The 24,036-nt window shown below is 53.9% G+C and overlaps 1 protein-coding gene across 2 annotated transcripts in view; it reads left to right on the forward strand.

The window, feature by feature from the left end:
- The first annotated feature begins 206 nt into the window (after window positions 1-206).
- Window positions 207-24,036, forward strand: part of SUPT5H (SPT5 homolog, DSIF elongation factor subunit) — a 31,928-nt gene continuing 8,098 nt past the window's right edge. The window contains exons 1-22 of one of the 2 annotated variants that reach the window (XM_073322225.2): window positions 207-372; window positions 5,439-5,568; window positions 6,366-6,525; window positions 7,291-7,356; window positions 12,059-12,128; window positions 12,885-12,953; window positions 13,645-13,710; window positions 14,899-14,929; window positions 15,106-15,174; window positions 15,398-15,649; window positions 16,019-16,108; window positions 16,544-16,614; window positions 17,800-17,905; window positions 18,902-18,995; window positions 19,182-19,318; window positions 19,624-19,779; window positions 19,868-20,014; window positions 20,986-21,132; window positions 21,898-22,023; window positions 22,850-22,934; window positions 23,152-23,256; window positions 23,861-23,963. In XM_073322225.2, the coding sequence (XP_073178326.1) occupies window positions 5,491-5,568; window positions 6,366-6,525; window positions 7,291-7,356; window positions 12,059-12,128; window positions 12,885-12,953; window positions 13,645-13,710; window positions 14,899-14,929; window positions 15,106-15,174; window positions 15,398-15,649; window positions 16,019-16,108; window positions 16,544-16,614; window positions 17,800-17,905; window positions 18,902-18,995; window positions 19,182-19,318; window positions 19,624-19,779; window positions 19,868-20,014; window positions 20,986-21,132; window positions 21,898-22,023; window positions 22,850-22,934; window positions 23,152-23,256; window positions 23,861-23,963 (2,228 nt within the window). In that variant the 5' untranslated portion in view covers window positions 207-372; window positions 5,439-5,490. Of the gene's footprint in view, window positions 373-5,438; window positions 5,569-6,365; window positions 6,526-7,290; window positions 7,357-7,376; window positions 11,403-12,058; window positions 12,129-12,884; window positions 12,954-13,644; window positions 13,711-14,898; window positions 14,930-15,105; window positions 15,175-15,397; window positions 15,650-16,018; window positions 16,109-16,543; window positions 16,615-17,799; window positions 17,906-18,901; window positions 18,996-19,181; window positions 19,319-19,623; window positions 19,780-19,867; window positions 20,015-20,985; window positions 21,133-21,897; window positions 22,024-22,849; window positions 22,935-23,151; window positions 23,257-23,860; window positions 23,964-24,036 lie in introns of those variants that run through there. The other variant, XM_073322226.2, reaches the window with a different exon arrangement.

The raw sequence follows: 24,036 nt of genomic DNA on the forward strand, positions 1-24,036 counted from the left end.
GGGGCCTGCCCCTTTAAGACCCCCCCTTTTTGACCCCTCCCGGACACCGTACAGCAAGCCTGTGCGTCCTCCCCCGTCACGTGACGCCCGCACGCCGTGGAGGAAGGAAGGCCTCGGTTTGTCACCCAGCACGTGACGCTCGCCCGCCTCCCCTCACGTGACTAGGCCGCTCTTCCGCCTCCCTCCCCCCGCGCCACGTGACGCGATGCCGTTTCCTACGTGACTCCCCGGCCGGCCTCGCGAGGTTTTGGCGGCGGCGGCGGCGCCTGGAGCCGCGCCGGGGCGAGCGGGGGCTGCGGAGGCCGGAGCCGGGCCTGGGCCCTGCCGGGAGCGGAGCCGCCGCGGGGAGCAGCCCGAGGAGCCCGCAGGCCGGTGAGGGAGGGCGGGGCCCGGCGCGGGGTGGGCGGGGCCCCCGCTCGCTGCGGCCTAGAGCCCCCGCTCGCTGCGGCCTAGAGCCCCGGGGCCTGAGCGGGCCGCCGAGCCCGGCCGAGAGCGTCTGAGGCCCGGGGGGGGCCGTGAGGGGCCCTGACCCCGGCCGGGCAAGGGGGAGAGTCGGGGTGATTGGTCCTGTCTGCAGACTGACCTCTGACCCCGGCCTCCCCGTGACCGGTGACCTCTGACCCCGATTCCCCCCGTGCTGCCCTCTGACCCCAGCCCCCACTGACCTGTGACCTCTGACCCCAGCCCCCCACCTTTGTGTGCCCTCACTGACATGCGACCTGTGACCTAGCTCTTCCCCGACCTGTGACCTCTGACCCCAGGCCGCCCTGATTTGTGTGCACTTGCTGAGCTGTGACCCCTGACTTCACCCTACCCTTACATGCGCTCTCTGACTTGTGATCTCTGACCTGTGTTCTCCCATCCTGACCGTGACCACGACCACAGCATCCCCACACTGGCATGCGCTTACCGACCTGTGACCTCTGACCCTAGCCCTCCCACCTTGACCTGAAACCTCTGACCCCCACATACACATGCTGACTTGTGGGCTGTTGCTTCTGACCTAGGCAATTCAGATTTTAATTCCAGCAAGCGCTGACTTTGATCTCTGACTCCGGCCTTCCCCCACGCACCGCCCTTGGTCTTTGACTTGAAAAGACTCAGATGAGTGGGTCCCTCTGACCTGCGCTATCTGATCCCAGATCTGGGGGAGCTGGGCTTACTGTTGTGGGAGAGGATTCATATTTTGGGCTTGGGGAATCCCTAATGGTTGCTCTCCAAGTACATGGAGGGAGGCGAGTTTCAGAATTCGGACTTCAGCACCTGGTAATCCTGCTCTTGGGAAGCTGCTATCCGGGGGGAGCTGGGAAGACCCACTTCCTCACCCAATGGTCCTCTAGCTCCCATCAGGTTACAGGACATTTGAGGCTGTAATTTAGAATATGGCCTGTTCAGGATTCCCTGAGATCCATAGTTTTAGTCCTTGACTGGGAGATTTTAAAGTGGTGCTTTCCCCTTCCATGTGCACATCCAGCCTTGGAATTTTAGGGCAGGCAAGTAAGATGATTCCTGGCTATCTTTGGGCCACCTCCTTCCTGTGGCAGGAAATGTGAAACCCCTGCTGTTTGTGCTGGGGTCCATCTGCCATCGCTAGAAAATGTTGTCAAGCAAGGGGTTCTTGGCGCTACTCTGGTCAATCTGCAGGAGGGTCTTGTGTGTGCGTTCAAGTATATTTTGGGTTGTTCTAACTCTTTCTCTAATTGCGTATTCTGTGTTGCGTAGTGAAATAATTCTAACAGAACCATTTAATCCCTTTCCTCCTAAATCCTGTAGAATATCTGTCAGGGAAATACAGTCAAATAAAAGAACATAAATTAAAATTCCCATAGTTTAAAGTTGTCTGCAATCTTGCCCCATCTCCCACCTGTATGTCCCTTTTTTCTTCCAGTTCATCTGACTCTATCCATCTTCATATCATTTTTCTCCTTTCCATTTTCTTATCTACTGCAGCCATACCCCAACACTCCTCATAGCTGGCGTGTTGTCCATTTCTTGTGTAGTCATTTTCTGCCTCCTTTAAAAAACAAACCAACGAACCTGGTGGTTTCAACTGGCTGTAGTGCTGTTCTTCGCTTCCTGCCTTAAAGTGTTACGTGGCTCCAGCGGTTGTGTTGCGTATCTCACGTTGCTGTATGTCACTGGCAAGTGAAGGGATTCATGTATATAGCTCATATATTGGTATGTAAAGTATTTGGGCTCTTTTAAACATGTGACACGGTATGTTCGACTACGTGTTTTCACCGCTGTCACCCTCAATTTTCCTCCACCATTCCCTGCTGCGGTCCTTCTTGCGGATGCCTTAATGTAGGCCCTGATCTGAAAGCTTTGCCTTGTGGGCTTGGGCCTACATGCATGGAGCAACTTGCAGGATCACGACATGGACTCTAATCCCTTCAGAGCAGAGTAGAGTACTCAGCATGATGGGGTCAGGTTGGGGTTGCTGAATGCAACTGTACTGCAAATAATATACTAATATATGAAGTAGCTAGTAAAATTGCTGGCTTTCCTGTAAGGAAGTCGGATTGTTTTTCCCTTACAAAACACTGTGACTAACTTGTCAAATATTTGCCAGAGCCGCACAAACGTTACACGACTTGTTTATCAATAAACACCTACACGTGCCGTAATTACTGAATAAAGGTTATAACTTCTGTTACCTGAAACAGGCTTATGAACCCCAGTGTCATTTAATTATATTGAAAAATTCCCTTGCTTAGCCAAATGTATTTCGTGCACCCTGGGAGAGCTGGATAATCTAGGCTGTACTAGGGTTCCCTTCCCACTCTGAACTCTAGGGTACAGATGTGGGGACCAGCATGAAAGACCCCCCCAAGATTATTTCTACTAGCTTAGGGTAATACTCCCCTAAGGCACAAACTCTTTGCCTTTGGAGGGTATGCTGCCACCACCAAGAGATTTAACCAAGAAACAGGGAAAGGACCACTTGGAGTGCCTATTCCCCCAAAATATCCCCCCAAGCCCTTACACCCCCTTTCCTGGGGAGGCTTGAGAATAATATCCTAACCAATTGGTTACAAAGTGATCACAGACCCAAACCCCTAGGTCTTAGGACAATAGAGAAATCAGCCAGGCTCTTAAAAGAAACAGAACTTTATTAGAAAGAAAAAAGGTAAAAGAAGCACCTCTGTAAAATTAGAAGGGAAGCTAATCTCACAGGGCAATCAGATTTAAAACACAGAGGATTTCCCTCTGGGCAAAAACTTTAAAGTTACAAAAAGAAAACCAGGAATTTACCTTCCTCTCAGCACAGAGAAAGTCACAAGCCAAAACAAAAGTAAATTAATGCATTTCCTTGCTAATACTTACTAATTCTAATGGAGTTGGGTTGCTTGCTTTCTTGATCTCTCTCCAGCAAGCACACAGAACAGGCTATACTGTATTTGGAAAGCTTCTGAATGACAGTAGTGCTTCATATTGATCTTGCAGTGTTATGTTGAGTCGATATGAAATTCTCAGTTCGTTAGAGGCTTGTTCCAAAGCCTGCGTGAAGTCCGCTGTGTCCATTGACTGCGGTGAGTTTGGATCAGGTCCTGCAAAGACTTTGTCCGTGCTTCACTTTTCAGCACGTGATTTCAGTGGGAGGCCCTTAAAAGCGAAACGTGCGTGTAAGTCTTTGCAGAATCGTGTGCGTAACCACTTCGGCCCCGATCCTGTGGTGAGCCCTGAGTGGGTGATTCCCTGTGTCCTCATGAAACCCCACTGGCTTCGGGGGAATGGGGGGGGTCTGTCTGTCTCTAAGGTACTTATGTGGCTCCCATCACCCTATATTTTGGCACCTCACACCCCCCTGGGAGGCAGGGAAGTATCATTATCTCATTTTACAGCTGAGGACCTGAAGCAACATTAACAAGTATACACAGGTAGGCTGGGGCAGAGGCTATGGTGGGAGTCATGTTATGTGCAATCAGAAGAACTGCAGAGTCTAAAAATCGGGGATTTACGAGTGGTAATTTCAAACTATAGAAGGACTTGCACAGTAGCCAGTTTTGCGTTTGGTGTCACTCCTTTGCAACCCAGCTAGCATCTAACTAGCGTCGTTGCCAAGAATCAACTGTCCACCGTCTAGCACGGTGAGAGAATTAAACGCTATGTGATTGAGTCTTTGGTACTCCACGGCACTTCAGAGCCTTTACGTTAAGATGGAAAAAATGCAACGTTTTGTTTTAAAAAAGAAAAGGCAAACTGCAGCTTCTGCCAAATTGCACCATGGGTGGGTCCTTTTGTGTATATTATATTAATAATTATGGTTTGCTTGTGCTCCCCTGTCCGGCTCCATCTGTTGTCTCTTGTCTTATACTTAAATTGTCAGCTCTTTGGGGCAGGGACTGTCTTTTTGTTCTGGGTTTGTACATCGCCTAGTGTAATGGGGTCCTGGTCTGTGACAAGGCGTGCCTAGATGTTACCATAATACACCTAATAGCCATTAATATGTACAGCATCTGGCATGGGTGGCCAACCTGAGCGTGAGAAGGAGCCAGAATTTACATGGCCAAAGAGCCACAGTAATACGTCAGCAGCCCCCCATCAGCTCCCCCGCCCCCAGCGCCTCCCGCCCACCAGCAGCTCCCCTGATCAGCACCTCCCCCTCCCTCCCTGCAGCTCCCGATCAGCTGTTTCATGGAGTGCAGGAGGCTCTGGGGCAGAGGAGTGAGGGCATGGCAGGCTCAGGGGAGGGGGCAGGAAGGGGTGGAGTGGAGGCAGGGCCTGTGGCAGAGCCAGGGGTTGAGCAGTGAGCACCCCCCGGCACCTTGGAAAGATGGCGCCTGTAGCTGCATCCCCGGAGTCGGTGCCTAGACAAGGAGTCGCATTTTAACTTCTGAAGAGCCGCATGTGACTTCGGAGCCACAGGTTGGCTACCCCTGATCTGGCACAATGGCGTCCTGCTAGGGACTCCGGGGAGTTGCTGTAATACATATAATAGTTACTCAGTGAATTTTAATTCACTCTCATGGCTCAGTTGACAGAATAAGTGTCTATAGCATTTGGCAGATGCTTCTTTTTGATCGTGTTTCAGCTACCATGAGGCACAGGACTTAGATCTGATGAATAAAGAAGGGGTGTTTCTGGACATACAGACCCTGTGTTTCTCTCTACCTGCCCAAGGTTGCTCTGTGCCTCAGTCCCCCATCTGTAAAAGGGGGATGATGATATTTCCCTACCTCCTTGGGGTGTTGGGAGGACAAGTCCATTGATATTTGTAAGTGGCTTGGATACTCCAGTGTGAGTGTTTGTAAAATCTCCATCAGCTGGTAGATCTAGAGTAAATCACTTTAACCTGAATGTGCTTTAGTTTGCCTATCTATAAAACAGGACTAATAGGTGCCTTGCAGAGCTCTGAGATTTTTGGACGGAAGGTGCAGAAGGAAGGATGAAGTCCATTTAGATCCCTTCTTTGAGAGCATCCCCTGTTCTTGTAGGTATTTCTCAGGAGGAAATTCCATCCCCTTCGAACCCAGGAGCCCCGCGAAGATGTCGGATAGCGAAGACAGCAACTTCTCCGAGGATGAGAGTGAGCGGAGCAGCGAGGTGGAGGAGGTAGAAAACGAGGTGAGGCTGACAGAGAGATGTGGTCACTGCCTAAAGGAATGTGTTTTGGGGGGAAGGGGTTGGTGTTTATACCCACTTGAAATGTAGCATGTCCCAAATGTTACTCTAGTCTGTCATTTAAAAAAAAAAAAAAAAACACTAAAAACCTAAGAAGCAGGGTAGGGACTGAATGGCTCAGGGGACTGGAACTTGGCTAGGACGCTGCACCAGGAGTCAGGACACCTGGGTTTTATTCCTAGCTATGTTGTGTGACTTGAGGCAAGTCATTGCCTCTCTGTGCCACAGTTTCCCCCTACGTGAAAGGAGGAAAATGATACTTCTCTACCCTTTTTTTTTAAAGCACTTTGAGATCCACAGGTGAAGCGCTCTCCAGGAGCCACAGCTCACCAGTTCCGATCTAACCCCTTTTGGTAACAGAAGTAAACTGCCATCTGGCCAGTGGCCTGTTGGAAGTGAGTTTGACGCATGTCAGTCCAGGAGAACAGGTGTCCATGTCGCAAATCACCTGCCCAATTGTCCTTCTCATGGCCGTTCTTGGCAGAGAGGTCACAGACTGAATAGACCCTGGAGACTAAACTCTGCTCTGGGGGTGCCAACTCCATGGTTGGGGGAGGCAGATTGCAAGGGAGGGGGGAAGCAAGGCTCACCCTTACCGTCCCTCCACTTCCTCCCGGGCCCTGCATGCTGATTCTCATGGGGAAAGCTCTGGGGATGGACCTGTTCCTGGGAGATCCAGCCAGCGAGTCCAGGGCTGGCATGGGCTCTATAACTGGTCAGCTTCCCTCTGCAACGCCCAGGCAGAGGAGGAGCATGTCAGCGTTGCGGGCAGCGAGAAGGAGGAGGCTGAAGAAGAGGAAGAGGAGGAGGAAGAAGACTACGATGAGGAGGAAGAGGAGGACGATGATGATCGGCCACCAAAGAAGCCCAGGCATGGAGGGTTCATCTTGGATGAAGCCGGTAAGGAACTTCAAGGGCTCTGTGTGTGTTACACTGAGGCCCCCAGGGATGCTGATGGTGGGGCAGCTGCCCCGTGTGCGGTGTAATTGGTAGGAATAGAGGGAGCTGGGAGTCAGGACTTCTGCGGTCTATTCCTGGCTCTGGGAGGGGAGTTGGGTCTCGACATTAGAGCAAGGGAATGGAGGATCAGGACCCCTTATTCCTAGCCCTTCTGTTCAATTTTGGGGTGACCTTGGGCTCAAATCAGTTTCCTTCTCTGTGCCTCGGTTTCTCCTGCTTTAAAATGGGCATAAAATACTTTCCTATCCCCTAGGAAAGCGTGTTAGGTGGTAATTGGTTAGGAGGCTCTCTGTGTGCAAAGTGCTCAGATACCCTGGTGTGAGTGGGGCTAGCGAAGGACTAAGCAAGTCTTAATTAAGAGCAGCTGTATAGATACCTTCCCCATATCTTCTGTGAGGCCCCATGGGAGTTAGAGAAGTTCCAGACCTGTCAGCTGAATGCTGTTCCCCCGGGCATGGCTGCTGTTGACTGGATCTCTTGTCTGCCTGTGCATAGCCCACAGGGATTCCCCCGAGGCTGAGGGCTTCAGGAATTTTGGTCCGATTTCTCTTTGCCTTCCTATGCGTCGGGCCAGTGATCACAGAGCGGCTTCAGTTTCCTTCAGGCAGCTTCTGGGCCATCCCTTCCCATGGCAGCATCTCTGGCCAGCTGGTTCCTGGAGCCCACTTAACTGAGCAAGTCTCCCCTGCTCTCCCTTTCCTGCAGATGTGGACGATGAATATGAAGACGAGGACCAGTGGGAAGACGGCGCGGAGGACATTCTGGAGAAAGGTATGGCTCTGCCCTCTCGTATCCCACTCCTTGGGAGGATCGGCTGGGGGTTCGGCACAACCCCGGGGCATTTCCCTCCTTTTCAGCTAGCTCTGGAGCAATATTGCTCTGACCTGGGCGAAATAGGGGTCTGCTCTTTAGCCTCCCTGGTGTGAGGCAGAATGGGGTGTTAACAGGACTCTCTAGTATAGACATTCTAGGTGTGATGTTCCTCAGTTCCCCGGCTGAGCATTTCTTTGCAGCCACTCCTGCATGGATTTAGCAGCCAGAATCTCTCCATTTACTAGCTGAGGGTAATGCTCATGTTTCCCATGGGGAGCGGTGAGTGGCTACCGTTTAGCCAGGGACCTGCCCCCCCTCCAGCTGGATTGCAAGCCCTGTGGGATGAGAATGACCAGACCCTGATGCAGGGAACTTTGGGGATGGGGTGTCGCAGAACATCCTGTCCGTGTCTCCCAACCCCAGTGCCATGTGGTGAGTTCTGACATTGCTTTGCTCCTTATCGTTTCACTCCTGTGCATGCTCCCCCCCATCAGCCAACGGTGGAGAACATAATTTTACTCCTTCTGGTTTTTCTTTTGCTGAGGAAGAGCTGCGGGGCCCGTACGGAGGGAGGAATGCTGGCACGCAGAGCCCTGTAAACCACTCACTGCAGCCGGCGGGAGAGGAGCCTTCAAATCCCATCGCAGCTGGGAAGCTCCAGCTTTTTATCTGTCACTTAAAGGCTGCTCTGCTGCCTGGCTCCTGACAAAGCCCCTCCCCATCAGAGGGGAAATCTTCCCTCTCTGCTGCCTTTCCAAAAGGCAGGGTGGTCTAGTGGTTATGGAGTCAGGACACCCAGGTTATGGAGTCAGCTAGCCCTAGCTCCGGGAGGGGTGTACACAGAGGAGCTGGGAGCAGGACTTCTGGGTTCTATTCTCAGCTCTGTTGCTGAGTTGCTATGTTAGGAAGTCACTTCCCCTCCCTGTGCCTCAGTTTCCCCTCACCTAAAACAGCAGGGACTCTAATCTTCCTTTGTCCTGCGCACTGACGATACTCGATCCATAGAAATGTGACACTATATGGGTTTCGGCTCTCTCAATTAGCTCCATGATCAAGCCCAGCTCACGACTCCCCTGAGGTTAAGCTGAGGGAGAGGAGAGCCGGCAATATGCTGCCTAATTTGCCTTTTAGATTCACTTCCCAAAGTTGTACTCATGTTTAGGCAGAAGAATGGGGGCTTTGCGTAGAAGGTACCACTGCAGTAGCAGCCTCAGCAGGTCCCAGAAGAAGTGTTCCCCCTAGTGACGTCCCATAAATATAGCCCTGAGACGCCGTCGGGCTCTCGCCCAGTTGTAGGTGTAGATTTATCAGAAAAGTGGCAGCTCCCTACATCTGCTCCCTGTGCGATGAGAATCCTCTCTGCTAAATTTAGGGACAAAAATAAATTCTGGCTACTGCTTGCCCCTGCTCGCTCTGGAGAAACCAGCACAGCTCCGAGAGAGGGAGCCGGTTTCTAGTCTGGCTCACGTATCATCAAAACGATTGATAACTGAGCTGTGATCATGGAGCCGAATTCCGCAGCAGCCAGTGGGGTTGCAGAAGTGGAACTGAGGACAGAATTTTTATCTTCGGGTCAGGCACCATCTTATTGTTTTCTGTACAGCACCTGGCTCAATGGGGTCCTGGGCTATGATGAGGGCTCCTAAACTCTACCATAATATGCCTAATAGAAATAAAAACCTATAGCAGCCAGGATTTCTCGTCTGTGACTGAGGCTCCGAGGCATTATGGCAATACACACAATTCATAATAGTACACAAGTTAAGAAGTTTGGCTGATCTTAGTGTGACTGTCTGGGCCTGGCAGCATGAGTAACCATGGAGTGAGCATGGAGTGACAGGGGATTCTCTCAGATGCTGAGTTTGCTTTAGTTGGGTTTTCTTTCTTCCTTTTTTTAAAGTCCCTCTTCAAAGTAGAATGTTGCTCCACAACTTTTTCTGGTCTCAATTTGGAAGTTTTGCCAGAAGCTGGGAATGGGCAACAGGGGATGGATCACTTGATGATTCCCTGTCCTGTTCATTCCCTCTGGAGCACCTGGCACTGGCCACTGTCGGAAGACAGGACACTGGGCTTAATGGACCTTTGGTCTGACCCAGTCTGGCCGTTCTTATGGAAAGTTTGGCAAATTACAAAGTGTCTTTTGTGATGATCCAATGTTTTTTCCAGTGGAAATTTCAGTAAAATAGTTTGTTTTTGGCATATGAACTCTCAGCAAAAAAATCCCCTGCCCCATATCTCTGGAGACATAACCCACTGGATGTGATTAAGTTGACCAGTCAGAACTGATCACTCGAAAAGCCACTGAGCAGACTGACCAACAGATTGATTCCCCCCCCACCGCATTGAAAATTTCTGTCCCAAATGTTCCAAACCCAGAAGACTTCAGGAAGGTGTGTGGATAAAAGACATTCAGGAGAATTTTCGAAAACTGGCCAAATGTCTACCAAAAACAAGCTTGCCAAATTTTGAACTAGTTTAGTGCCTTTCTAGATATGTTTTTTTGCTGAATGAAACAGTATTTTGCTGCAGTACTAGTTTACCTGCTAGAATCCATAGCATGGGGAGAGCTGTGTGTATCTGGGTGTTTAAGGTCTTATCTATGTGATGCCAATTAGGGCTATATTTCCTTCATCTCCCCACAGTCTCCTTATCTGACGCCCTTGTTTTTCAGACAGAATAGTCGTAAAAGCCTCTTGGGAGTGAAAGGGTTCTGCTATCTGGATCAGTCAGTTGTTTCCTCCCCCTGTGGGAACAGTGTGGGGTCTGCTTGTCTGCCTCGGCTCTCTGGGGCTGGACTGGTTCAGGTGGCGTCTCCAGGACGAGGCTTTTCCTTGGGGGCGGAGGGGATTCCAGTTGAAGGGTGCCTGCTGCTAGTGAAAGACGCCTGATGCGACAGCCCTGGGGTCTCTAGCTACAGAACAGGCTTGCCCCTGGACCCCACCTCCTGTCAATGTGTCTCAACCTGGCCATGCAGGGATCCCTCTAGTGCGGGGGAGGAGGGTCCAGGGCTTGGCCTGTCTGATGAGGCTGCCAACAAGGAGAAAAGCTACAAGAGGGACGATTGAGGTGGGTGCCCGTCCCCTGGGGATTAGCGTGAGGCCCTAAGTCCCATTTCACCAAACAAGGGTGGCCCGATAGTGACTCCCTATCTCTGCTGCTCCAGTCTGGATTCAAAGAGGCACCCCAGGGTGGGGGTCCCACCCAGGGCAGACATGCCGAGCTCTAGCTGGTCCCTGTTTGGTGATGGTATTGATTACGGGTTGTTTGCCTACCTAGTGAGCCGAATGCTCCCATTGATTTGCCAGCGTCAGGCCGGCAAGCAGGGCCGCACGTCGCCGGCAGCACTCGGGTCATGGGGCACAGGTCGGGGTCAGTGGTACCTCCTGGGGATCCTGGTGGCGAAATGCTGAGGCGGCCGCTCTGAAGCTGTCACAGCCATGAGGTTTGACTTGTTGCAGGGGGGTCAGGGCCAACAATTCATTCCACAGATGTCAGAGTTGGAACGGGACCATGCCTAATGGAGAGAGAACCCGGACCGGGCCTCAGGAGACCTGGGTTCTATTCCTGGCTCCACCACTGGCCTGCTGGGTGTCCTTGGGCGAATTGCTTCCCTGCTCTGTGCCTCGGTTTTCCCATCAGTAAAATGGGGGTAACCAAACTGCTTTGTGAAGAGCTTTGAGATCCAATGAAAAGGACTACATGAGAGCTAGGGATTGTTGAGTGTTAGCACCTCCCGCATAACCCAGGCCATGAGACATTGAAATTCTTTGCCGTGGCAGCCTGCCCACCTTGCCAGCGCTCTCACCGTCTTCCCCTCGTGTTTGTTTGGTTGTTTTTTTATTTACGTGCATTTCATTCGCACCTGCTTGGTTTGTGCCACATCTTAATTTTGTTCCTTCCGGTTTTCTGTTCCCCACTCACCCTGTGGTTGATTTTGATGCTATTATTTGGCTCATACTGTCCGCCCTCCACCACCTCTGCCTCCCGAGCAGAAGAAATTGAAGGTAAGCCTGTTTTTCATTCCAGCCCCTGCCTCTTCACAGCCCTCCCCCTCGCCCCCGCGCCCCGCTCCTTCCTGGTGCTTCCTTGTCTTTTCCGCTTCCTTTCAGCCGGGTGGGCCCCAGGAACGATGCTGGAGAAAGTATCCGACCCTTGGCTCAGTTGCTGTTCTGGCCGGTGCAGCAATAGAGCAGGCTGGGGGGGAGGGGGGGCTAATCGGAAAGGGGCAGTGGGTTTGCTGTCTCCTGTTGTGGTCACAGAAGCTGCCTCATGGAGGCTCTGTTGCCCTGTAGTGGCCTGGCTCGAGCTGTGGCTTGACTCTGCAGCAGAGGAAGAGGTGCTGCCTAGGTCGGTGAAGTGTGGGGAAACCGAGTCAAGCCCAGCGCGTTCGCAGTGAGGATCCCGGGATCCCTCTTCCGAACGCGAGTGCCCCGTTTGCTGCCTCACTCGTGCTCCAGCCACGAGGGAACTGTCGCGGAGTCGGCTGTTGCGTGCGGCTGAATTTTGCTTCCCACCATCCTGTCCCTTCCCAGGCCTCACCTTTGCTTCGCTGATCGACCGCCCTTTGGGCGGTCGGCCACGTTGCGGACCGTTTCCAGGGCTCTCCCCTCCCCCGGAGGTGCTAGGTGTGGGGGCTATTTAACCTCTGCGTCTCTTGCAGCCTCCAACATTGATAATGTGGTTCTGGACGAGGATCGCTCTGGGGCCCGGAGGCTGCAGAACCTGTGGAGGTGATGTTATCCTGTGCTTGGGGTGGGGGGAAACGCGGCAGCCGGAGAGCGGGATGATGTTGCGGCCTGTGACGTGCACATGTTGGTGTCCAGTGTAAATGCATGGTGGGGAATAGGACCTGGGACTTTCACATCCCAGCACATGGGTCTCTCTGGTGGAGCTGGAAAAGAATGTTGCAGTGGGGGAGGTTTAGGTTGGATATTAGGAAAAACTTTTTCACTAGGAGGGTGGTGAAACACTGGAATGCGTTACCTAGGGAGGTGGTAGAATCTCCTTCCTTAGAAGTTTTTAAGCTCAGGCTTGACAAAGCCCTGGCTGGGATGATTTAATTGGGGATTGGTCCTGCTTTTGAGCAGGGGGTTGGACTAGATACCTCCTGAGGTCCCTTCCAACCCTGATATTTCTATGATTCTGTGATTTCTATGAATGTCCACTAGGGGCGCCCTAAAGAACCCGAAGTAGATCTGAGAGTGCCCAGCAGAGGGCAGCGGTGCCTGTGCCATATGCTCTGGTAACCTGGGGGCTTTACCCACTCTGCTGCGGGAGATCTGGCTCTATCCTAGGGCAGCCTCAGCTCAACCAGTGGCCATGATCCCAGAGCACCAGCGTTGCTCCCTGGCGACTCCTTGCTCTGCGAGCTTGGTTGGGGAAAGGAGCCCAAGTCGCTCCCCTTGTCTCTGCGCTGCCAACGGGGCTGTGGCCTGCGTCGGTTCAATCCGATCCCTCATGCCTTCTCCTTCGCTGTCTCTCCGCAGGGACCAGCGCGAGGAGGAGCTGGGCGAATATTACATGAAGAAATACGCCAAGTCCTCCGTGGGAGAAACGTGAGTGCGCAGCCCCCAGGGCAAAGAGTGTGTGTGTGTGTGTGTGTGTGGGGGGGGGGGTCATCTCTCCCTTATGCCCTCCCCCAAGATCCTCCAAACTAGGTGTGCCCACACTCCTCCAGTCACCCCAGCCCTCAGGGTCACCTGGCTCCTGCTCCTTCCCCATGGGTCTCTGATTCCTTCTTCCTATCCCCATGGGAAAGGTAGGCCTTTAATTCCCTGATCTCCACAGTGAAGTTGTGCCTGGAAGCCAGGTTGTTCCCCCACCCCAGTCCTTGTGGCCTGGAAAGGGACCGAACAGCAGGAGCAGACAGAGGCTGTCAGTGCCTTATGGATCCCTGGGAAACAGCAGGACCCTCTCCGTTTCCTTCAGGGCGTTTAGAGATGAGCCCCGCAAAGGTCTCTGCCTGATTCCCCTGGTGTGTAACAGACCAAGCTAGTGCTTCGGCTGGTCTGACTCTGCGGGAAGGGGCTGGTCTCCTGACCGTAGCCAAGTACTGGCTGGTTCTAGAGCATCTGTTCTCCTAGCTTGGTTCTGAACAGGAGCAGATAATTCCCCTCCTCCCTGGTGTGTGCATGGAGTGGCCGGCTGCCCTGGCCTCTCGGAATCGCTGCTGTCACAACTCGCAGCTCCTGCTGTCATTGCTGGGCCTGACATTTCTCCCCATCTCTCCTTCTGTTTCCCTTGCAGGGTGTACGGCGGCTCTGATGAGCTTTCGGATGACATCACGCAGCAGCAGTTACTGCCCGGTGTCAAGTAAGGCCCTTCTGCCCGGGAGAAGGTGCACCTGGTGGAGGGGGGATGGAAGGTCATCCAAGACCAGGGCGCATGAAGAGTAGAGCAGGGAATGGGCTGTGACATCAGGCCAGGAGTGGTGGGTGAGAGGACACGGAGGAGAGGGACCTGACAGAGTGGGAGGCATAGGTGATATCACCCTGGAGTGGCTCACGTCCGTGAGTGCCTACCTGAGGGCAGACACTGCAAACTGGTGGTGTGTTCTGTAATTAGCTTTCACCGAGCCAGTGACAGATGTGAACTGGACACTGTCCCAGTATGATCATGGAGTCACAGACAGTTCCCTTGGACTCTCCAGGCTATCTTGTGACACAGACAAACTGGGCATTGTGATAAAATGGTTTCTTACACCAAAAACCACATCGCATTTAGGTTGCTTCCAGTCCCAAGAGACTAGTCACTTACCCCAGATCAACTGGTTCTCCAGATCTTACACCAAAGAGAAGGCTGGAAGCCAAGTCTATAGCGAACTAAGTAAAGGCTTATTAGCTAAGAAAAGGAAATGAGTTACTGAGAGGTTAAAGCAGTTAAAATACATGCATAGGTGAGTCAGTTTGTAATTCCAAATGGTGGCAGTGATGTAGTAAACTGCCAGTTTCCCAAAAGTCTTTTCAGGGTACCTAGATTGTCTCTGGGGATCCCCGCTTTGCATCTGGTGCACTTCCCTGTAAGAGTCCAAGCAGTCCAGAAATCCAGGATCTTTCCTAGAATCCACACACCTAGCTTCTTCTCAAAGAAAACAAACTGACAGTGTCACTACCCATGTGGGCTTTTCCTTTGCTGATGGAGAGTGAGGAATGCATTTTGAGTCTTTGATTTCTGATCATCACCCACAATGAACATTTGCTTTGAAATTAGCCCTTTTCTGTTAAAGTTCTTCACTTGCATTCTATTTAGAGGGGTACACGCAGTGTAGGTATTTGCTGATATATGATAATGGGATACAGATAAGTGAAAATGCAAGTAACATCCCATTAGTTTTCATGAAGTTTAAACACCAGCTACACTCTCATACCTTTAACAATCACTTTGATCTATACTAATACACAAGTGAATTGGCCTGGGGCTCTGGCAGGAGTTGGCACCTGGTCTGCCAACATAACAAAGGTTATTTTGTGAACAGCTTTTTTTTTCTTTTTTTCCACTCAGGGATCCCAACCTCTGGACCGTGAAGTGTAAGGTACGTTCCAGCTAGGGGAGGATGCTATTGAAACACCTCTAAACCCTGAATCACGAGCTCCCGCTGCACCACGTCTGGGTTTTAATTAGCCGTGAACGCCGCCTCCTCTCTGAGTTGGGGCGTCTCTCTGGCTAGAGACTTCTCTCACTGCGGCCTCTCTTCTCCTCTCTCCCCAGATCGGAGAGGAACGTGCCACAGCCATAGCCCTGATGAGGAAATTCATCGCCTACCAGTTCACAGACACGGTAAGGATGGAGGGCAGGAGTCCCCTTGGCCCCGAACTCAGTTCAGCTTTGTGGGGTGGCTTAGTGCTGTTGACCACAGAGCTTGTTGGGAGTGGGTCATGCGGTTCCTGACTTGATCCGGGCTTCCTGCTGTTGATCTGTTGAAGGGGGGATTGGCTAAGCTGGAGCGTGCCTGAAGCCAGCCCCCGTATCTCATGGAACTTCTCTCCCTGCCCACCCACAGCCCCTGCAGATCAAGTCTGTGGTGGCCCCCGAGCATGTGAAAGGCTACATCTATGTCGAGGCCTACAAGCAGACCCACGTGAAGCAGGCCATTGAGGGCGTGGGCAACCTGCGGATGGGCTACTGGAACCAGCAGATGGTGCCCATCAAGGAGATGACAGACGTGCTGAAGGTGGTGAAGGAGGTGACCAACCTGAAGCCCAAGTCCTGGGTCCGGCTGAAGAGAGGCATTTACAAGGACGACATTGCTCAGGTACGGGCCAGGGGCGCTGGCTGGCCCAGAACAGAGGGCTGGGGCTCGGGAAGCTGGCGTTCAGGTGTACCTTTTAATTTAAGGCTCTGATTTGGGGCAGGCAGTCGTCGGAGTCTGGGAGCGTTGTCTTCAGTGAAGCGGGAGCTGGGTGTTGGGAATCCTTGCCCTTGCTATGGGTGGGAGCGGGCGCTAGAGATCCCAATAGGGGTGGGTTCAATTTCTGCTCTGTCCCCAGCTAGCGTGACATTGGACACCAGAGGAGCCCACACTCTCTTCCTGTCCTGCTGCTGCGAGTGAGACTGGCCGTGTCTGGCGTCTCCATGACGCTACCCTCCTCCTCTCCTGAGCTCATGTCGTCTTCCCTTCCAGGTGGATTACGTTGAGCCGAGCCAGAACCAGATCTCTCTGAAGATGATCCCGCGAATCGATTTTGACCGGATCAAAGCTCGCATGAGCCTGGTATGTTGGCTGGCAGGATTCGCTGAGCTCAGTTCTGCTGCGAGGGAAGAGTTTGTCCCCATTTACGCTTCAAGGCTGCTAATGCCTTCGTGCCCCAGCTCTGGCAATTCCAGTTTGGTGGGCTTCAAGTGGTGGTGTGTTGGCATGTCTGTATCCCCGTGGTTTCCCGGCTGATGACAGGGGGACGCATTTCTCCACTGTAAAGCACTTACTCCGGTGCACCTCGCTGTGCAGTACTGCCCTAGGAGGGGTGGGTTCCTCCTGCTCGCAGCCCGTGATCAGCAGGGCCCTTCTGTTATCCCCCCAAGAGAGGCGGGCGAATGCCTTTCCAGAGGGTCTGTCGATGGCATTCAGTACCCCACCCATACAGTCTGGTGGGGATTCCTGACCCCCCAGACCTGGTGGTGACTTCCCCCTCCTCTGCTTGAATTGCAGAAGGACTGGTTCGCCAAGCGGAAGAAGTTCAAGAGGCCCCCCCAGCGGCTGTTTGATGCTGAAAAGATCCGGTAAGTGACTGGCTTCTTGCTGGGGATGATCCAGGGCGGGGTGGTGTCCCCTCAGCATGAGGACGCAACATCTGTGGCCACTGTGGCACTTGGATAGGTTTATAGTGAAATCTAATATAAGTGTATGTAATACAGAATGGAGTTTTGAAGTAGTAGCAAGGAGAAGAACTGGAAACCAATGGTTACAAAGAAAATAAAATCATAACATGTCTCCTGGAGCTCAGACTAAATGAAGACGACCCTCTCGTGTTTTTTAGAATGTTGCTCTCCTAAAATCCCTGCTGGGCTTTTCAGTCTGGCTAGCTGTGACTCGTCTTTCCTGACACACACGCTGTCAGTTCATCTCCTACCTGAAGGATTCAGTGGACTCCCAAGATATCCCAGATCAATCCTTTGTCTTTATTCATAAACAGGACCCCCAGTCCCCATAGTTTGTTTCTTCCTGTAGATTCTGCAGTCTCTCAATTTGCACCTGGCCCGGTCTGCAAATAGGCATACAACATACGATACTCACATGACCAGACAGGGAGATAGGCATTTGTTACCTCCTTTCTGAAAGGAACATATCCGAGGTAGTCACCTTCTGGTGACCTGCCTTAACTGCAAGACCTTAAGAGCATAACATTCGGTATTAATACATAGCTCCTTAAATATTATCCGTACATATATTTTGTAGTGATTATGACCAGTGGGCAACTGGCTCTTGGTAGACACCTCACATGCCACCCTTTGGGGAACTATTCTGCAGATACCTGACTCAAGGGATCTCTGTAAAACCCTCTGCACCGCCTGTGTCCTCTGCCAGTTGGCACTGCAGGGTCCCCGGGTCACAGGTGGATAGAGATGGTGATGATTTGTCCTCCTTCCATCATGTCTTCCTCCAGCTCCATACACAGGTGCACTGGGACTTGGGCTCCTTCAGTGGCGAGGGGCTCTGAGCCATAGGAAGGGCATTCAGACCCTCTCCCTGCCCTGGGAGCTGGGTGGATTTGCCCCAGCCTGGCAATCCAGACAGCTGCTGGTGAGAGACCTAACCCTGGAGTCCTGAAATCCCGGGCCAGCAGAGGTAGAGCCACCATTCCCTGCAGCTCTTCTGTCCCATTATGAAACAGCTTGTCCCGCTTCTGAGAAAGCTGCCCCTCTGGGTGCCTGACCCTCTAATGCTCTCCCCCTCCCCCGTTCTAGGTCCTTGGGGGGAGATGTTGCTTCCGACGGTGATTTCCTCATCTTTGAAGGCAATCGTTACAGTCGCAAGGGCTTCCTCTTCAAGAGCTTTGCCATGTCGGCCGTGGTGAGTATCTGTGGCTCTGTGCCAAGTGGCTCTTGTCAAGGTGGGGCTCTGAGCCGGAGCAGGAACCAGATCTGCCAAGGCATAGGTTAGAGCGGGTCAGAAAATGAGGTTTTTGGGGTCCCCCCCTCTTTCAGAAAACTTAATTTTTTTTGGCAAAAATCAAAAAAGTTCTGGGCTGGAAATGTTGCTGTGGTGCTTCATGGGAGTTCTAGTTTGGTGCCTTGTGCTCCTATTTTCCACCGTGAGCTGGCCTCCTTGGTTAGACTACATCTCCCATGAGGCACCATGACCTCCCTTCTTGGAGGCACACAATGGGAGTCCAGGGCCTCTGTGCATCATGGGAGATGTAGTCCAGCTGGAGAACCTGGTCCATAGAAGAGAATCATGAGGTGAGTTACCTGAACTACATCTCCCATGATGCACTGTGGCAGCACATCCAAATTGAAATATTTTGGTTTTGGACACTTGATTTTTGATGGAAAAATTGAAACTTCTCATGGAACACAGGCTCATCTCACAGAAACCTCTGTTTAGTCGGAAACCCAATTTGCTGTTTATAACCCTGCCAAAACCCCAAACCCACTTCTGATGGAAAATTTTCAACATGCCTATTGTGAACTCTGTGGAGTCCCCCTCTGCGCACGTGATGGGGTGGGTGTGGGATCTCCATTTGGACGTCTGAGTGGGGGGACAAATTGCTGAAATCCCTATCTGCGTGTTGGGGGAGTTGTATGTGTATTTGGAGATGGGGGTGGCGGACAGCAAGATCCCCATCTGGGCGTGTCATTTGCATGTCAGATTCCACTATGGGGATTGAGATGAACCCACCCCTGGAGCAAAGCCCCGCTCTCGTCTCCTGTTGCTCGGCAAGGCAGGGAGCCTGACCCCTAGGAATGGGGAATCTCAGGTTGGAGGGAAGCTCTGCAGGCTCCATTTGGGTTTCTCTCTCCCCTCCCGCTCCCTGAAATCTCTCTGCCTTTGTCCCCCGGCTGCCAGATCACGGAGGGGGTGAAGCCCACCCTGTCTGAGCTGGAGAAGTTTGAGGACCAGCCGGAAGGCATCGATCTGGAGGTGGTTACCGAAAGCACAGGTACGTGGTGATGACTCATGCGCAGCGGGGAGTCCGTCTAGCCCACGGGGATTGGTGGGAGGGTTGGTCTCTGCCCCTAGGTCTTGCCCCTGAATCTGCAGGGGGCCGTGCTGTCGGCACGTGTGGGGCTGCTGCTGCCTGGGAGCGGCGCCCTCCCCGCGAGTCACGGTGCTCTCCGTTGGGCAGGGAAGGAACGGGAACACAACTTCCAACCTGGGGACAACGTGGAGGTGTGTGAGGGGGAGCTGATCAACCTGCAGGGCAAGATTCTGAGCGTGGACGGCAACAAAATCACCATCATGCCCAAGCATGAGGATCTCAAGGTATGGGATGGGTGGTACCGGCCTGGGCTTGAATCCAGGCCCTTTGGCTGCCAAGGAGACCAAGTGCAGGCTTGGCAGTGGGGGTGTGATACTCCTGGCTGTACCTATAGGGGGCAGCAGGCCTTTTGGACCTGCGCGTTCCTGGATGCTGTGCCTGTGGTCCCTGGCATCTCCGAGATTAACCCGGGAACGTGAAACTATAGAGTTGTGAACCCTGCAATAGGCAGTGCCCACCTGCATCCTGCTATCACCCCGTCCTGTCAGTCTCCTGCGTCCCGCCCTTACCCCGTTCCTCCTCTGCCCAGGACATGCTGGAGTTCCCAGCTCAAGAGCTGCGTAAGTACTTCAAGATGGGAGACCACGTCAAGGTGATCGCTGGGCGCTTCGAGGGCGACACGGGACTGATCGTGCGGGTGGAGGAGAACTTCGTCATCCTCTTCTCGGACCTCACCATGCACGAGGTGAGCGGGGCGGCAGCGGAGCTCCGGGCGCTCCCCTCTGACTGTCCCCTTCTCGGGGCCGCTCGCTCACTCGCTTCCCCTCTTCCAGCTCAAGGTGCTGCCTCGGGACTTGCAGCTCTGCTCCGAGACGGCCTCCGGCGTGGACGTGGGCGGGCAGCACGAGTGGGGCGAGCTGGTCCAACTGGATCCCCAGACCGTCGGGGTTATCGTCCGCCTGGAGCGGGAGACCTTCCAGGTGGGTGTGCGCTTTTCTCCCAGCATTGGGCGTCTCACTGGAGTGCTAACGAGGCAGCTCGGAACCTTTGCGTGGGGAGCTGCTGGCTTCTCTCTAGGTAGGTTCTGCAGCAGAAGAAACCTAGCGTTTGCCCTGGAAAAGGTCTGGGCAGTCTGGCATCCTACCTCTGCTGGGGGCCCATGCCCGATCCCTCCCAGCTGCGTGCACCCCGCCAGCTGAGCCGTTGGGAAGGAGAATTGCTTTCTGATCCCTTCAGTGTTGGGCTTCTCGCCCGTGCATGATGTTCAGTGAAAGGATTAATGGGATCAAAATGATCCGGCCACAACCTCTGCCTGGCTCGAGGCCGGAATTCCCCGTTCTGCCTGAAGGTGGGTTCCCGCTTCTCCCTTCTTGGTCTGACTGCTCTGCTTCCAGGCCTGACGAGGAGGGGCTGCTGAGTTTTTTCCCAATATCGTTTGCAACCCTAACTGCCTGGGTTCTTTTCTCTGTGCTACACAGGAGGTCAGACTACGTGATCAGTGGTCCCATATGGTCTTGTTTACCAAGAGCTCTGGGCTGGTGGGTTGTTTTGGGGTCTTGGGCAGAAGCCAGCCCCATAGAACTCCTGTCTCCTGGCAGTGTGTCTAAGCCAGTCTCATAGATTCAGAGACTGTGAGGCCAGAAGGGACCATTGTGATCATCTGGTCTGACCTGCTGCACGTCGCAGGCCAGAGAACCTCGCCCGCCCACACCTGTAGAACATCTGTAACGTCTGGCTGAGTTATTGATGGCCTCAAGTCTTGATTTAAACACTTCAGGCTCCAGAGAACCCACCATTTACTCCAGTTCAAACCAGCAAGTGACCCAGGCACCATGCCGCAGAGGAAGGTGAAAAGCCCCCTTGGTCTCTGCCAGTCTGACTTGAGGGAAAATTTCCTTCCTGCCCCCAGCTCTGGTGATTCCTCTCTCTTCCCTCCCCATTCCCCGTGCAGGTCCTGAACATGTACGGCAAAGTGGTGACGGTCAGGCATCAGGCTGTGACGCGGAAGAAGGACAATCGCTTTGCTGTGGCCCTGGACTCGGAGCAGAACAATATCCACGTCAAGGACATCGTTAAAGTCATTGACGGGCCGCACTCGGTGAGGAGGAGGTGGGCGGGGAAGGGGCTTCCTGATAGGCAGGCCATGGGCCTGTGTGTGGAGGGGGGTGAAGAGCTTAAGATCTCGTCTGCACTCCCCATGCTCCAGTGAGTGGAGGCCAGCGCCCCGCTGGGAGATCATGCCATCTCTGATGGCGCTCTTGCAGCTGGAGCTGGGCTGGGTTGGAATTTAAAGGGGAGAGATCACTTTGTGGGGAGAGAACCGGCAACTCGCTCAGGGTGCTGTCTTCCCTTGGAATCACTGCTGACTTCTGTGTGGGGCTCACCATGCAGCTGGAAGCATTCTCTCTCTAAATAGACTTCCTGACCATGTGGGGCCCTTAAAGACCCAATGGCAATTTTCACAAGAGTCAGCATGTTTATGCCCAGAGTTGTGGCCATGTTTCAACTCTGTTAATTTCCCTCATACCCCTGGGATCCCCCTGCAACCGGGTACAGTTTTGTTCTTCGCTTCCTGTCCTAATCTCTTGCTGAGCAGCTTTGAACAGCTGCTGCATTGGATTCCAGAGGTGGCTGCATTGCAGTGGTGAGTGAGGTGCTCCCTCCTCAGGTTGCACCAGTGCCGAGGTGCAGGCTCCAGGGTCTGGGAGCTTCAGCTGTCTTCTGACTCTGTGATGTGCCCTGCCCCTGGGGGGCTGTGAATTTGGCCTCTCCGCCTTGCGGCTGGGCTCTGGATGCAGCCCCAGCGTGCCTGGGTTAGAGGGGTTCCCCGGAATAACTCTCCTCCCTGCTTCTCCTTCCCCAGGGTCGCGAGGGGGAGATCAGACACCTCTTCCGCGGCTTTGGATTCCTGCACTGCAAGAAGCTGGTAGAGAACGGGGGCATGTTTGTGTGTAAGACTCGCCACCTGGTGCTGGCTGGGGGCTCGAAGGTAAGGAGCCTAGGGAGACGCCCGGGGCCTCACCCTAGCTAGTATGACTTGCCTGAAGCAGACCACTGGGCTGTCCAGTCTCGGGTCCTGCCTCCCTGTTGTACCTTGAGCCCGTCTGTCCCAGATCTGCCTCCCCATCCCCATGAGGCTGGGTTAGGCTGCCTAGTCCCTTTCAGCAGCTTCTGGGTGGTTCAAGGAAGACACCCCCAATGTGGTTGCATTGGGAGGGGTGGATTTCTTCCAGACCCCCCAGCTGGCAAACGTTCCATGCCCTGAAATGTGAATCAGCAGCCCCAGGAAACTTACGGAGACTGTCTGGTGGCTAGAGTATGGCCCTGGGAAGCAGGATTCCTGGGTTCCCCTGCTCATGTGTGACCCTGTGAGTCTCTCCCCCGGTAGACTGGGGGTGAGGTAAGGAAGTGGGTAGGGGTGAGTTTGGGAAGTTCTTTGAGATCTTTGGCTAGAGAAGGGAAAAGAAAGCTGCAGGCCGATTTGCCTTAGGGCTGTGTCCTCCTGCAGCTGATGGGGTGGGGCGGAGCCAGAGCCTCCTGTGGGCGGGGTGGAGAATGTGTCCACACTTCCCTTCCCAGGGCATGGATCTACTCCCTCCTCATTGGTTCTGGGGGAACATAGTGCCCCCTTGTGTCACCCTGGCTCCCCCTTGGTGCATCACCAGGTTTCATCTCAGGGCCCCAGAGGGACTTTCCCTCCCCCACTCCCAGCTTTGCGTGGGGGAGATGAACCCAGAGATTCCTTCCTTCCTCTGGGAGCCCCAGCTCTGCGGGAGGATTCCCCTTCCTGCTCTCATGCGCTTTCCCTCTTGCAGCCCCGGGACGTCACCAACTTCACCGTCGGTGGCTTTGCGCCCATGAGTCCTCGGATCAGCAGCCCCATGCACCCCAGCGCAGCAGGTGGGTGTCCTGTGGGGTGGGCCTTGGTTCGGGGATTTCTGTAGGCTCTGGCTCACCCCGGTGTTTATAGCACCCCCGGCTGGCCCTGTTTGGGGGTCGGTGCAGCACTATGGTGACTTACTGTCCTGTATGGCGGGGGCAACCTGTAACACTGGGGTGATGTGAGGCTGCAGCCCTGGGGGCACTGTCCCGCTCTGATCTCTGCCCCCCTCCACAGGTCAGCGAGGTGGCTTTGGCGGGGGTGGGATGAGCCGAGGCCGTGGACGCAGGGACAACGACCTGATAGGGCAGACGGTGCGGATCTCCCAGGGACCCTACAAAGGTAATGATGGGCCAGTTGCCGGACAGGGCCAGTCCTCTGCCTTTCGTAGCAGGGCAGGAAGGGGCTGGGAGGTATCTGGCAGGTCTGTTCCATTAGAATGTGGGGGGGACTGTCGAGCGGTGAGGAATTCCTGGGGGCAGCATGTCTAGTGGCTGGGGCCAGGGGGTGGGGGGAAGCTCCTGGGTTCTGTTCCTGGCTGTGGGAGGGTGGTGGAGTCCAGTGGTTAGAGCAGGGAGTCAGGACGTGCGGGTTTTGCTCCTATGCCTGAGAGGGAGCTTAGTCTCTGCTGTTAGTGGACAGCCCGTCTGTCCCTGCCATGCAGGGGAGCCCCTAAGGTGAGCTCCAAAGTTCAAACCCAGCCTGTGGCTGTCCCCTCCCTGTATCTGTCGAGTGAGGGCCGAGTAGACCTGAGCTCCTAGCAGGTCTTACCACAGAGCAGGGGAGCTCTGGATTCCAGCTGGTGCTCTGGCCACGTGTGCTTGGCTCGTGGCCCGTTTTCCAGGCGGCCCTTGGTGATGCTCAGGCTGGGCGCCCCCTGCTGTATACACTTGGGATCTCGAGGAGCTGCGTCAGGTGCAGAGCGCTGAGGCCTCTTCTCTTTCAGGCTACATCGGCGTGGTGAAGGATGCCACGGAGTCCACGGCCCGTGTGGAACTCCATTCTACCTGCCAGACCATCTCAGTGGATCGCCAGCGCCTCACAACAGTGTAAGTGCAGCGGGCGGGGGAGACGGGGCTCGTTCTGAGGGGAGCCCGGGCTGGGGGGCCACCGCCAGCAAGC

Source organism: Lepidochelys kempii, chromosome 23, assembly GCF_965140285.1.
Source record: "Lepidochelys kempii isolate rLepKem1 chromosome 23, rLepKem1.hap1, whole genome shotgun sequence".
NCBI lineage: Eukaryota > Metazoa > Chordata > Testudines > Cheloniidae > Lepidochelys > Lepidochelys kempii.